Source organism: Chlorocebus sabaeus, chromosome 10 (assembly GCF_047675955.1).
Source record: "Chlorocebus sabaeus isolate Y175 chromosome 10, mChlSab1.0.hap1, whole genome shotgun sequence".
In the NCBI taxonomy this organism is placed as follows: domain Eukaryota; kingdom Metazoa; phylum Chordata; class Mammalia; order Primates; family Cercopithecidae; genus Chlorocebus; species Chlorocebus sabaeus.
The window spans coordinates 10,240,793-10,256,314 of record NC_132913.1 but is presented as its reverse complement, the minus strand read 5'-3'; the positions used below and the strand labels follow the sequence as shown (position 1 = coordinate 10,256,314).

Genomic DNA, 15,522 nt, shown 5'->3' with positions numbered 1-15,522 from the left:
GTCTTACAAATAAATAAGGATGAAAATCTCACTAGAAAAATGGGTAAATCACATGAAAGGCAAAAAGAATAATAAAATTAAAAAATATTTAACATCACTGAGGAAAGGAGAATTAAAAGAAGAAGCCCCTATATTTTCCCCACCAGTTACCAAAGGGTAAACAGTGTTGGCAAAGGCAAAGAAAAATAGACTTTCTTCAGTCATTTAAAGAAGTTATGTAGGCTAGACACTGGGCTAGGCCTCGCAGTGAACAAGATGACCAAGTTCTCTACCCTCAAGTTTATATTTCAGGTGTGGTAGAGATTGGAAAAAGATAAGGGAGGAGAAAATAAACAAGTATTCAGATAGTTATTGTTCACAAAGTACAAACTGGCACCACTTCGCTGGAAGGCAATATGGCAGTATCTACCAAAATGTCGTGCTGGCAATTCTATTTCTAGGTGTGTATCCTGGAGTGATTTTCACTCCCGCTGAAACACAAAGATATACATAGATGTTCATGGATTACTAGAGCACTGGGTTATAACTATGAAAACAATGGCAACAAGCCTAATGTCCCTCAACAGAACAAGCTATGCAACAGACATACAATGATCGTAGTATAAGCAGTAAAGATCAGATTTTGCTTATTATATTTTTTAATGTACCCACATGGAAAGACATTGAAGATATTTTGTTTGGGGGGAAAAAAAAAAAAGTAGCAGGACACAGTAGCTCATACTTATAATCCCAACACTTTAGGAGGCTGAGGAGGGGAAAACTGCTTGAGCCCAAAAGCTCTAGGCTGTGGTGAGCTATGACTGTGTCACTGCACTCCAGCCTGGGCAACAGAGTAAGACTCTGTCTCTAAAACACACAATTTAAAAAAAAAAAAAAAAAAAAAGCAAGTTGAGACCGGGCGTGGTGGCTCACTTTGGGAGGCCAAGGTGGGCAGATCATGAGATCAGGAGATCGAGACAATCCTGGCTAACACGGTGAAAACCTGTCTCTACTAAAAATACAAAAAATAAAAATTAAAATTAACCAGGCATGGTGGCCGGCGCCTGTAGTCCCAGCTACTCGGGAGGCTGAGGCAGGAAAATGGCGTGAACTTGGGAGGCGGAGTTTGCAGTGAGCCGAGATCACGCCACTGCACTCCAGCCTGGGAGACAGAGCGAGACTCTGTCTCAAAACAAAAACAAAAACAAAAAAAAGCAAGTTGTCAAACAGTGAATATAATATGATCCCATTTCTCTTAAAAAGCAAAAGGTATACTTGGGAACATATATAAGGTTATGTGCATGTTTGTCTATGGAAGTAGATATATATGGGTTAAGGTATGACTAAGAAAAATCTGAAAGGCAGGACTATTGCACATTTTCTAGAGTATATATGGTTTGGCTGTTCTATTTTATAATAAGAATACTTATTTATACTCAGGAATAAATATTTATACTTGGGAATAAAGAATACTACTATATACTCAGGAAAAAATAAAGGGAAAACATTTTTTTAAGTAATATATTTTAGAGTCATTTGGTTTATTCAGCTTATATTTCCAAACTTCAGGCTAAAATTTAATCTGGAAAGAAAACTTCAGCTATGCAGAAAAGATAATAAACAAAATAACTAATCCTTTGCCTCATTCCTTAAATTCAAAGTCACTGATATAATTGGTAAGAAGGAAAAATATAACTGGCTACTTATTGTTTGCCAGACATTTGTTATTCATGTAACCCACAAAGTGAAACCCACAAAGTGAAACTGTCCTGGTTTCATAAATGAGGAAACTCGGGCTCCAAAGGATCAAGTGATTTCCCTGGAGCAGAAGCTGGTCAAAAAGACAGAACTGCAAATCTGTTTGGTTCTAGGGGCAGGGAAGACAGGACCTTCCCCTGGAGCTCTTATCTCCCTCCCTGGGGTTGCTGTGGGTGGAAAACAGGAGGGTTGGGGTAGGGTAGGAGCAACTGATAATGGATGTTTTCTTCCTCTCCAAGGAGGCATTTTCTCCCCACTCCATTCCTTCCCGCCACAAAGCTTCATCCACCCTCCCCCTCAGAACTGCATCAGGAGTACCAAGTGGCAGAGTCCCTACACCGAAGTGCCTAGCCTAGAATCCTGCCTGCAGGAATTCCAAGAAATATCAGCCAGAAAAAACAGATGCTTCCCCTTCCAGAACTCCCTTTATTATTGCATCCCAGTTCAATCACTCCCCTGGCTTTCAAACTTACGTGATATAGGAGGGGAGCCTGATTTCACCTCTCAGGTGGTCATCTGTAAGATGGGAACAATGCATCTTGTGGGAATCACTCAGAAGAGAATATCAGAAAGTGCTTTCCAAATTCTCAAGTGCTAACAAAGAAGTACCACCCTAAAGCCTGAGGTTCTCACCTACCAGGTAATACAAACCCTCCTTAACATGACAGCTTACGGCATTTAAGAGTTCAGTGCGTTTTGAGATCTTTTATTTCTTTTTTCTTTTTTTTTTTTTTTTTTTTTTTTTTTTTGAGACAGAGTCTCGCTCTGTCGCCCAGGCTGGAGTGCAGTGGCGCGATCTCGGCTCACTGCAATCTCCGCCTCCCGGGTTCACGCCATTCCCCTGCCTCAGCCTCCAGAGTAGCTGGGACTACAGGCGCCCGCCACCATGCCCGGCTAATTTTTTGTATTTTTTTCGTAGAGATGGGTTTTCACCGTGTTAGCCAGGATGGTCTCCATCTCCTGACCTCGTGATCCGCCCGCCTCGGCCTCCCAAAGTGCTGGGATTACAGGCGTGAGCCACCGCGCCCGGCCAAGAGATCTTTATTTCTAAAATGGTATTTCAACACCTTGCACAGGAAATTCTCCTCAGGGTTATGTCCACCACGTGGCTGTACAGCGAGTGACGAATGAATGGAAAAGTGAAGCAGGCCTTCCCAAAGCTACCGCCATTCAACTCTAAGAGATGCAGTTCTCAGCTTTAGAGCCAACCCTGTATTAATCTTTGAATTGGGAAAAGAAGGGATAAAAATCAGCAAAAGTTATCAAAGTCCCAACTCGATGACCTTGTTAACTTCCAAAACAGGACTGGTGAGATGTTTCCTCTTTATTAATAACAATGGGTGACACGTGAGTGCTTGCTATGTGCCCGGCATTTCAGTGTTCTAGATGCAATAGCTCATTTTACCTACATAGCAGCACCTACTTTGTAGGGAGTTTACTTCCCCCATCTTACAGGTAAGGAATTGGAGGTAAAGAAAGGTTAACTGACTTGCCCAGATGGTTGCCAGATAGTTTGGCCTAACCAAGACAGGTAGAGTTCTAGGTCAGCTATCTGGTCTACCTCTCCAGCCACCTCAGTCCTATTTCCCCTTGTGTTTGAAACCCTCGTCATCCTGAACCACTTAGGATTCCTGGGATAGACAGTGTGTTCAACTGCACCCCCATGCTTGCCTTTGCACGTGGCTTTTCTCTCTTCTCACCAAGCCACCATCCTCCTCCAACCAACAGGAAATTTTATTCCATGAATGAATGAAAGTAAGCATATTATGAAAATTCATTACTATACTTAAGACTCAAGAGTTGTTTTGATGGAAAATATCAAAGCATTCCCCACCACAAGTCATTCTTGCAATGTTATTTCTTATCTCAAAGCCAGAAATCACTGCGCAGAGTGCCTGGGGTGCTCTCTTCTCTGCTCTCCCCGACTCCTCCTCCTTTACATCCCTTCTCATCCCTCCACACCCTCATCATCCCTTCCCTCAGGCTCCAGCCTTCAGGAAGATCTGTCTACAATGACCTTTGGCCACTGACAGAGAGGAGGTTATCTGGAAGTTTGCAAACCTCTATTCAACTCTCTATCCACCCCTAGGAAGGACTTTTTCAGAGGAAGAAGACAGACTTTGTTTTTCAAATCATTTTTACCATATCTAAAACTAGCCACTGGGCTTGGGGATAGGACGTCCCTATGAAACACACATGTCCAAGCCACATGTCCTCAAGGCATTGTTTTGACACTGCACTGAGAAATGGGCATCCAGTGGTTTAAGTGACTTTTTGATTTACGCCTATAGCATCTTTTCCACGTTTTCAGAGAACTTTAAACACATCATTACAAGGAAGAGGAGAGGACCTGTGATGGCTTCACAAGAATAATGCAATAACTACCATAAAGCCTTATAAACACTTAATAGCAGGCTTTTCAATTAACCAAAAACGTCTTGACTGATGTGTCAAAACTACTTTTTAAGAATTTTATCTTGGGAGGCCAAGGCAGGCGGATCAACTGAAGTCAGGAGCTCAAGACAAGCCTGGCCAACATGGCTAAACCCAGTCTCCATTTAAAAATACAAAAATTAGCCCAGTGTGGTAGTGGGCACCATCCCAGCTACTCAGGAGGCTGAGGCAGGAGAATCGCTTGAACCCAGGAGGCGGAGGTTGCAGTGAGTCGAGATCGTGCCAGTGTACTCCAGCCTGGGCAACACAGTGAGACTTCGTCTCAAAAAAAAAAAAAAAGAAAAAAACAAGCCAATTGTATCAATGCCTTTTGGTCATATGATGTAGAATAGGCTACTTAAATGAGGTACGCTGAAAAAGATATCTAGTGCAGCATTACTGACTGGGGGGGATAAAATCACACCTATTTTTAGATTTTCTAAATATTTACAGAGCACCTACTATACTCTCAAGGCACCCACAGCTTAATACTGAAGATACAGGTTGAGCATCCCTAATCCAAAAGTCCCACACCTGAAACTTTTTGAGTCCTGATGTGACCCCACATGTTGTCCACATGGGTGGCTGGGACCATCTTTTCTGATGACTCAATGGACACAAGCTTTGTTTTATAAACAAAATTATTTAAAATATTGTACAAAATTACCTTCAATGCTATGTGCCTAAAGTATATATGAAACATAAGTGAATTTTGTGTTTAGATGTGGGTCAAAGCCTCAAAACACCTCATTATGGATATGCGAATATCCAAAAATCCAAGAAAATCCAAAATCCAAAATACTTCGAATCCCAAGTATTTAGGAAAAGGGGTATTCTTCAGCCTGTACTTTAAAATTCTAGGGGCCAGGCGGTGGCTTATGCCTGTAATCCCAACACTTTGGGAGGTCAAGGGGGACTGCCTGAGCTCAGAAGTTTGAGACCAGCCTGGGCAACATAGTGGGATCTTGTCTCTAAAAAAAATAGAAAAATTAGCTGGGCGTGGTAGCCCATGTTTGTCCCAGCTACTTGAGAGGCTGAGGCAGGAGGACTAATTGTTCTAGGAGGTAGAGGCTGCAGTGAGCCATGACTGTGCCACTGCATTCAATCTAGGTGAAAGAGTAAGACCCTGTCTCAAAAAAAAAAAAAAAGAAAAAATTATTTAATCCATGGCTCAGCCCTATAGAACTTCCATTCTATTATGGGAGGCAGACACTAAAACAATTATGTAATTATGTTGTGTATTTTTTCCAGCAGTTATGACAATATTCTGCCCTAAATAACAAAAGGAAATAGTGAAATAACATGTAGACATTTTACATGTTTAGGATACTTTTAATAATAATGGAAAACATTATTACAAGAACAGTATTTAATAAAAGCAAGAAACAACTGCATAAAGCATATAATCTCATCCATTTGTTTTTTTAAGAAAAATTATAGAAGTCTTTTTTTTTTTTGGAGACAGAGTCTCGCTCTATCACCCAAGCCACAGTGCAGTGCAGTCAGCTCACTGCAACCTCTGCCCTCTGGGTTCAAGCAATTATCCTGCCTCAGCCTCCCAAGTAGCTGGGATTACAGGTGCCCACCATCACATCCAGCTAATTTTTGTATTTTTAGTAAAGATAGGGTTTCATCACGTTGGCCAGGCTGGTCTTGAACTCCTGACCTAAGATGATCCAACAGCCTCAGCCTCCCAAAGTGCTGGGATTACAGGCATGAGCCACCATACTCAGCCGAGAAGGAAGTCTTAATGGTTGTAACCCTCTGTAAGAATAAATTATTGGGAGTGGCTAAAAAGAATAATGAGACCGGGAGCCTTGGCTCAAGACTGTAATCCCAGCACTTTGGGAGGCCAAGACGGGCGGATCACGAGGTCAGGAGATCGAGACCATCCTGGCTAACACGGTGAAACCCCGTCTCTACTAAAAAATACAAAAAACTAGCCGGGCGAAGTGGCGGGCGCCTGTAGTCCCAGCTACTCGGGAGGCTGAGGCAGGAGAATGGCGTGAACCCGGGAGGCGGAGCTTGCAGTGAGCTGAGATCCGGCCACTGCACTCCAGCCTGGGCGACAGAGCGAGACTCCGTCTCAAAAAAAAAAAAAAAAAAAAAAAAAAAAAAGAATAATGAAAGGAACCTCTCTGACACAGAAAAACATATTTCTAAGCTACAAAAATTAGTTCAATGAGGAATTCGGCAAGAACATCAGCAGCACAGGACAAGTCTGTGTGTTGCTTGCCTTCCAATTTAGAATATATATATTTTTAATTATACTTAAGTTCTGGGTTACATGTGCAGAACGTGTAGGTTTGTAACGTAGGTATACATGTGCCACGGTGGTTTGCTGCACCCATCAACCCATAACCTACATTAGGTATTTCTCCTAATGCTCTCCCTCCCCTTGCCCCCCACCCCCCGACAGGCCCCAGCGTGTGATTTCCCCTCCCTGTGCCCATATATTCTCATTGTTCAACTCCCACTTATGAGTGAGAGCATGTGGAGTTTCGTTTTCTGTTCCTGTGTTAGTTTGCTGAGGATGATGGGTTTTTTAATGTTTCACAAGTGTCCCAGCACTTTGAGAGGCCGAGGCGGAAGGACTGCTTGAGCCCAGGAGTTCAAGACCAGCCTCGGAAACATCATCTGGGAAACCCCATCTCTACCAAAATTACAAAAATTAGCCTGGTGTGGTGGCGCATGCCTGTAGTCCCAGCTACTCAGGAGGCTGAGGTGGGAGGATTCCTTGAGCCCGGGAGGCAGAGGCTGCAGTGAGCTGAGATGGAGCCACTGCACTCCAGCCTGGGCGACAGAACCAGACCCTGTCTCAAAAAAAAAAAAAAAAAAAAAAAAAAGCCAACAAAAAATGTTTCAGAATTGATGTTTTTAAATTTGTGAGATAAAGGTAGGAAAAGTCAGGCAATAATTAGAAAATAAACAAACTCAGATCATCATATCACATCATAAATTCCAAATGCATTTCAGTAAATGTTAAAATTTAGACACCTCTCAATGAAATTCAGAAAACTACTCAGCTAAGTGATTTTGGGATGAGCAGGCATTTTCTTTCAAGCATAAAAGAAAAGTTTATTTTCAAAGAATGAAAGATTTGACTATAGACATTTAAAATCGATTTCTACAGAAAAAAAAAAATTCACAACATATACCTTACACCATAAATATAGTTATCACACAATAAAAGTTAAATGGCCTGCAACCATCAGAGAAAAATACTTGCAAAAAATGGCAGCTAAAAGGTTGGTATTCTTCATAAATAGTATGTCCTTATCCATAAGACATAAACACCCAAACAGAGAAATGTGCAAAGGACAGGAACATAATAAACAAATTAAAAAGATCAATAAATATATTTCAAAATATCTAACTGCATTAACAATCACAGAAATGCTCATTTAAGGCCAGGGGTGGTGGTGGTACACACCTTTAATCCCAACTACTCAGGAAGCTGAGGAGGGAGGATAACTTGAGCTCAGAAATTTGAGTCCAGCCTGGGAAACCAAGCCAGACCCCAGCTCAAAAAAGAAAAGAAATGCTAGTTTAGTATTAAATTCCATGTGTCACTAATCAGATGACAAAAAACAATAACCAATATTGGAAAAGAGACAATAAAATGTATACTGCTGACTGGCACATAAATTGGTACATTCTTCTGAGAAGGCAATTTGGTGATATGCATCAAAAGCCTCAATGTTCAAACCCTTTGATCCAGAAATTCTACTTCTTAAGTATTTATTTTTAAAATACATAAATCATCAACATTTCACAGGAAGATTTATATACAAGGATGTTGTTCATCATTGCAGTATTTAATTTCTCACTGGAAACTAAGTGGCCATAAAAGGAAACAGGTTAAAGTCATAGAAATATACAATGTAATACTATGCAGTAATTACAAAAATGTAAGTCCTCAAATCATTTTCAATGACATGAGAAGGCTGACAAATATAGTAAATGAAAAAAAGGATAAATGTCTGTAGCATAATCACAGAAAGATACATACACAAACATGTAGAAATAAGGTTAGCAGTGGTTTCTGGTGAAATTGGAGGGGATTTTAATTTTGTTTTAATTTTCTTCCTTTTGCTTTTCCAAATTATTCAAACTTTCTATAAAGTAGATTATTTCAATAACCTACAAAATATAATTTTAAAAATATCTAAATATACCAAATTAACATAAGATGATGAAACCACAGGGGTAACTCCTTTTTCTCTCTTTTAACTGATCTATGAGAGGATCAACTTTTAAAACTCTTTTTTTTTTTTTTGAGACGGAGTCTCGCTCTGTGCCCCAGGCTGGAGTGCAGTGGCGCAATCTCGGCTCACTGCAAGCTCCGCCTCCCAGGTTCACGCCATTCCCCTGCCTCAGCCTCCTGAGTAGCTGGACTACAGGCGCCTGCCACCTCGCCCGGCTAATTTTTTGTATTTTTGGTAGAGACGGGGTTTCACCGTGTTAGCCAGGCTGGTCTCGATCTCCTGACCTCGTGATCCACTCGTCTCGGCCTCCCAAAGTGCTGGGATTACAGGCGTGAGCCACCGCGCCCGGCCTAAAACTCTTTTTTAAAAAACCTAGTAGGCCGGGCACGGTGGCTCACGCCTGTAATCCCAGCATTTTGGGAGGCTGAGGCGGGTGGATCACCTGAGATCAGGAGTTCGAAACCAGCCTGGCCAACATGGTGAAACCCCATCTCTACTAAAAATACAAAAATTAGCCGGGCGTGGTGGCCCATGCCTGTAATCCCAGCTACTTGGGAGGCTGAAGCAGGAGAATCACTTGAACCGGGGAGGCGGAGGTTGCAGTGAGCTGAAATTGTGTCATCGCACTCCAGCCTGGGAGACAGAGCAAGACTCTGTCTCAAAAAAAAAAAAGGAATTGGAAGGGGTGGAGGAAAGGTAAGGAACTCAGCTAATGGCCTTACCAATTGGAGCAGGGGCCAGGGCATGGACAGACACCCAACATCTTGGTCCAGGAGCAAGACCTCAGACCTTGGACCCACTCCTCAGCACCACAGGACGTAGCCAACAAGAAGAACCACATCAAAGCTCAACGGATGCTATAAACATCTCATTTTTCCCTGCTAAATTTAAGCCAAAAAAAAGAAAAACAAAACAAAACAGAGGCCCAAAGAGGAAAGAAAGTGCTCAAAGGTGCGTAACTAGTTGGTAGCACTTGATCTTCCATGAAAGTGAAAGGCATATAGCAGAAACCTTTCCACACAGCAGCACACACGCACACTTGGCCACACCACCCACCAACCATGGCCACCGTCCGCTGCAGATGGTGCACAGGTCTCAGGGCCTGAGCAGGAAGCTCTAGAGCTGAGGGAGCTCGGCTGAGCAAGACCCACTGAGGCCAGCAGAGCTGCCCCCGCGGATAAAGCATCACCTTCCACTGCGGCCCCTCCACAATGAGAGGGGGTACCTGTACCCAGAGGGAGACAGACCCAGCCAGCGGCTGCTTCTGAGCTAGTTTCTTGGCCCAGAAGCTGGCAAGTTCAGCAGTAAGCAGAGAGCCTGATGGCCACGTTGGACTTCCACCCTGGCTGGCTCCCCAAATTGAGGAATCAAAGTTCGCAGAGAGGAAGCTGCACATGTAAGACAAATTGCTACGACACTGCAGCTCCTCCGCAATTCCCTGTAACCCCACAGAAACCAGCGTTCCTCTGCTCGTCTGCTCTGCCCATTGAAAGTAGAGGGGTATCATACCAGTCAGGGGTAGAGCAGGGACACAGTCCTTTGCTCATCCTTGCTGGATGCCTGGGTGGGTGGCCAAGAACTGTTTCATGTCTGGGGCACACACACAATAGAAGATAAAGTAGAAGGTGACGAATCCACATGATGCCAGGGTGGTCATGAGATGACCCAGAAAGAAAGTGCAAAAAACGCATACTCATAATCATGATAGAATCACAAAAACACCACCCATCAGGACACTCGCCCACGTGTTCTGAAAAAGGGAACCAGCAACTAAACAACCACTATCATTCCAGGCACCTCACAGACCTTTGTTCTTCTAACTCCACAAAATTATACTTCTTGTTTTACCCATGAAAACACTGAGGCTCAGAGAAAAAGAAAAGGCATCTCCAGGTCACAGAGCTAGGAAGTGCCAGAGTTGGAATTCAAACTCCAAAGCCCATTTCTCTCAGGACATGGTGAGGGAGCTTGTCTCCATCGCCAGGGGGCTTTTGTCTAGCACGGACGGAACCTTGCTCCGGTGCTGCGTAGGACACAGGCCAGCCGTCCCACCACTGCCAGGTGCGGCTCCAGGACCTGGGATGCTGACCGTACTCAGTCTATGCCTTCAAAGGACATGATCATGGTCACAATAAATAGTCACAACATGTCCAAGCGCAGTGGCTTAGGCCTATAATCCCAGCACTTTGGGAGGCCCAGGCAGGTGGATCACCTGAGCCCAGGAGTTCGAGACCAGTCTGGGCAACATGGTGAGACCCCCCGCAGCTCTACAAAAACATTTAAAAATTAGCTGGGCATGGTGGCCTACACCTGTGATCCCAGCTACTCGGGAAGTTGAGGTGGGAGAGTCACTCGGGTTGAGGAGGTCAAGGGTGCTGTGAGCCATGATCATGCCACTTCATGCCAGCCTGGGCCACAGAGCAAGACCCTGTCTCAAAAAGGGAAGGGAAGGGGAGGGGAGGGGAGGGAAGGGAGGCAGTAATAATGCTACCAGTCTCTGAGCATCTGCTCCATGGAGGGGCTCTAGGAGGAATGCAGAGTGCTACCCTGTTACCCATGTAAGGTATCTGATGTTTCCATTTTTCAGATGAAGACACTGGGGCTGGAGGGGTCACGCAGCTGGGAAGTGGAATCTGAACCTGCACCTGTTCTCTTTCCCGAGCCCCACCTCACCCACCGTAACAAAGTCACAAGGCCCAAGTGGGCCTTTCACATCAACTCCCCACTGCTTCTGGGTTCCACTTGGCCCGGGCCTCTGGCCACTACCTTGGTTGAGGTAGGTCAGCGTCTCTTCATGCAGCTTCACGGCTGGGGACGTGGCAGCACACAACACATACTGCAGGGGTGGCAGGCGGGCCTCGTTCTCAGGGGACAGCTGGGGCTCCTCCTGCTTGAAGATGGGCAGAGCGAGCACATCACTGCAACACACAGGAAGCAGAGGTCAGGAACAGAGCCCCAGGGGGCTCCTGCAGAGCCAGGGCAAAGCTGGAGAGACGACGCAGACCACCAGGACCCAGGGCGACACAGCACGCACATCGCACGCAGGGTGCTGGTTGCATTCCTGCAACCTTTGCACACTCCAGATGCTTTAAAACAGAGGAACCCACTCCTTCATGACTCCAATTTCACTCAATGACCCCCCAAAACACTGATTCAATCAGCCCACCAAGGAGGTAAAAGGGCAAAGTTCCATTTATTTGGTTTCTATCCACAAGCGATCACTCATAAGGTTTCACTTTTAGAATAAAAATCTACACAAACGTTTTTATTTTTTAATCAACAATTCCATTAACTGGCCACTTCTCATAGCAGTACAAGCCTGTCCTCCAGGTTCTGTAAACTATGCAAATGAACACACCACTTCCTTCCCTCCCTAAGTACCCAGGTTGAGAGATTCCTCTATCCCTTCTAAAGAGAGGACAACCGGACACTGTTTTCAGGGTCATTCTAATCTGTCCAAAAGGCAAACAGGAAGGAAGGAAGGACCTTGGCTTCAAGTCTGTGTGTGTATGTTTTTTTTTTTTTTTTTTGGGCAGCAGGGTGGGGGGTGGTAGACGGAGTTTCACTCTTGTTGTCCAGGCTGGAGTGCAGTGGCACGGTCTCGGCTCACTGCAACCTCCACCTCCCAGGTTCAAGCCTCCCAAGTAGCTGGGATTACAGGCATGAGCCACCACGCCTGGCTAATTTTTGTATTTTTAGTAGAGATGGGGTTTCACCATGTTGGTCAGGTTAGTCGCTAACTCCTGACCTCAGGTGATCCACCCACCTTGGCCTCCCAAAGTACAGGGATTACAGGTGTGAGCCACCATGCCCGGCCCAGTCCGTTTTCTTATCCAAGTGGGAAATCTTGAAATTCTTGCTTTAAGTTTCTCTTCCTCCATCTCTTAACAAAACTCCCCACATTAAAAAAAAAAAAAAAAATGAAGTCATCATCCTGCGACTTAGTGAGGAACTTGTTTCTGGATGTATTTTTTAGGCCAGGCATGGTGGCTCATGCCGGAAATCCCAGTACTTTGTGACGCTGAGGTGAGAAGACTGCTTGAAGCCAGGGGTTTGAGACCAGTCTGGGCAACATAGTGAGACCCCACCATCTCTTAAAAAAAAAAAAAAGAAAAAGAAAAAGAAAAAGAAACAAAAAACCTAGCATTTTAAAAATGCCCTTACAAAGGACAAAGAATTCCTTGAGAACATGAATGACCTACAGGCAGGCAAGGCTTGTTTAAGGCCTCTAAATTATGAGCAGCACAGAAACAGGTGCCAAAAAAGTACCAATGCTCTTATCTTGATAACCCTCTTCCCTTCGTGGGTCCCTGACTAGGAATCCAATTACCTGACCCCACTTGTCTGTATAAACAGAGTCACTGGTACAATCTGTTCCTCGCACATCATAAACCAGCGTCTCTACAACACAAACCCAGCACACACTCTATCAACATCTAATCAATTTTCAGAAGAAAAAGCCTGGCATTGAGCACACACCTGGAAAACCTGCCCTGTGTGGACCTCCCCTGTCACTATCCACTACTGAAAAATAAGGGTGCAAGGCCGTCTCAGCTTCCCCCACAGGGCGTCTTCCTTTTGTCAGGGCAGGGCACGCTCCCAGCCCGGGTGGTTCTCTAGGAACACTGGGGATTGCATAATTTCATGTTTGCCCAGACCATGTCAAGTTAATAATCCATGGACTGCTGCCTTTAAATTTTTTAAAAAGGGGCGGGAGGGCGGAGGAAGTTAAGAACCATCGCTCAACAGTAACTTGTTTCAAGCCTGGCATCCTTATTTGCCAAGGAATAAAAGTCACGAGAACATCAAACAGAAAAGGGGAAGGGAGTAAAGGCCTCTACCCTGGTGAGGTCAGACAGCTTGCAGAAGTTCTGCCAAGTGAGGAGATGACCAAAAATAAAATACAAAAAACGCAAGGAAAAGGACAAGACCCTCCCTCTAGGGGAACCAAGGACATATGCACAAACCCCCACCTGGGCCCTCACTGAGGGAAAAACTCCCAGCTTCCAAGAAGTGAAATAAAAAAAAGAGCATGGACTTCTTTATCCATGGTCCCCCGATGACCCCAGAAGCCAATATGACTTTACAGCACCACCCACTCCCAATGCTCACCCTCCTCCTTTCACCAAATCCTAAAAGGTATATGAGCTACTCGGGACAAATTTCCATCTTGGTAGCAGATGTCAGAACTGTACCTCCCAGGCAAGGGAGAACTGTTCCCTAATGGGGTGATGACATTGCAGGTATCTAGAAGTTTTAAGCACACTCACCTTCAACTCAGGGTCACCTTCAAACTCATTGTTAAGATATGGCAACATACTTAATGGCTGCAAATTAAAATTCAGGCAAAGCTACAACTAAAACTTCAGTAAAAATGTATTCCATTGTAGCATTTCTTGTAAGTGAATGGACACTTAATCTGTGGGTGATTAACATCTCCTCCTGGGCTTCCAACATCCCCCAGAGCAGCTTCCGTCTGGTGACATCACCGTGGTCTGCCGAGTGGCTGCCAGCCTTTAAGGCTCCAGACCTTTGCCATCTCCAACTACTTTGGCCCATGAATAAAAACAGCAGACACATCCGCTAAACCCAATCATTTCCCCGCCTCCAGGAAAAGGGGATGTCTTCAGGGAGGGCAAATACCTACCAGCAGCCAGGAATTACAAATAACGTTTTGAGAACTAAGTGGGAACTTCTTGGGGCCAAAACTAGCACTAAATGTAGCTCTGGTATGGGGACTGTCAATGCCTGTGACTCCTTCGGCCTCATAATTCATTTTCCCTGAGCCCATATCAAATGCCTTTTGGGTTAAATTGGGCACATTTCATAAACTGTGACTAGGATGGAAATAAGGACAGGCTAAAGCTGGTTCAGGCGAGTTCACAAAGTGAAATGACTGCCCATTAGTCCCGGGCAGCGGCAGAACAGGGAAAAACAATCCTCCGGGAGAGAGACCACACAGGGTCCTACTGCTAAGAGGGGGCTGTGGGGAACCGTGCAAAACACGCAGGACTTACTTTCCCCTCCGAAGGGCACTACTCAAATCCCTGCAGAAGAAGAAAGATTTCCATCATGGGCAATAACCACGCGGGCCTCGGACGAACAAGCGCAAGACTACCGCGGGGAGCGGGGAGGCCTGCCCCTCCGAGCGCGCCGCCCCAGGCCGCCGCCCGCACCTGGTCCGACCAAGGGCACTGCAGAGGGCGCAAGGCTGGGAGAGGGGCCCCGGCGGAGACGGGCAAAGAGCAGGGGACGAACTTCCCCAGGCCGGGCACCAGGCTGCTGGCAGGAAGTTTCCTCTACTTCTCCGATACGCGCGGGGAGAGGAGGGCCGCGGGAGGTGGATGGGCCAGGGGAGGCGGCGGGCCGGCAGGTGCGCACCCTGCAACCTCTCCGCCGTCGGGGGGGGAGCCCTCGCAGGCATACGGCTCTGCGCGCCCGCCTCCCCGGAGGGCCCCCAACTCCGCACGTCGGGTCCCGCCGGCGTCCGTCTGTCAGTCCCTAGGCGGGACGCGGGGCGGGTCTCTCAGTCCCCAGAGGGCGGACAGCAGGGAGGCCAGGACCCAGCAGGGGCGCCCTCTCTCCTCCCCTGGACGTCCAACGGCGCCCGGCCCGCCGGCCCGGCCCGAGCCCCGCGGAGACGGCGTGCGGCCCTTACCGCAGGTAGCTGCCGGAGTTGTGCTGGTTGTAGTGCTCGGGCTGCGTGTGCCAGAAGAGCATGGCTGGAGCTCCCAGCGCGCCCACCTGGGCACGGCAGCGAGCACAGACGCGGGCCGCGCGGAGCTCCCACCGGCTGCTTCGCGCTCCGAACCCGTGGTGCCGGCCGGCTGGGCGCATTTATGGGCGGCCCAGGGGCGGGACCGCGGCGGGACCCGCCCCCCAGGAACCTCGGCCGGGAGGGCGGCTCCCCGCGGCCGCCGCACCTGGCCGACAAGCGCGCGTGTCTTTCTGGCGAACGAGCGCGCCTCCGGGGCGACCAGACCACAGGGACCTAGGGCCGGCTGGGCGCTCTACCCCAACCCCCGATGTGGGGTTCAGGTGACCCTTGCCGCCCCCAACCCGCCCCACGCGGCCCCTCTGCCCTCTGCTCCCCACTCTACGCCCAAGGCCAGTCTCCAGAGCGGCTCCGAGATTTCCAGCCTAG

The 15,522-nt window shown here is 46.6% G+C and overlaps 1 protein-coding gene across 1 annotated transcript in view; it reads right to left on the bottom strand.

Moving 5' to 3' along the window:
* TFCP2L1 (transcription factor CP2 like 1) overlaps positions 1-15,278 on the bottom strand; it is a 69,706-nt gene extending 54,428 nt beyond the window's left edge. The window contains exons 1-2 of the mRNA XM_007964687.3: positions 15,037-15,278; positions 11,145-11,296 (exon numbers count right to left, since the gene is read on the bottom strand). Of these exons, the coding sequence (XP_007962878.1) occupies positions 11,145-11,296; positions 15,037-15,215 (331 nt within the window). The 5' untranslated portion in view covers positions 15,216-15,278. The remainder of the gene's footprint in view (positions 1-11,144; positions 11,297-15,036) is intronic.
* Between the last annotated feature and the right edge of the window lie 244 nt (positions 15,279-15,522).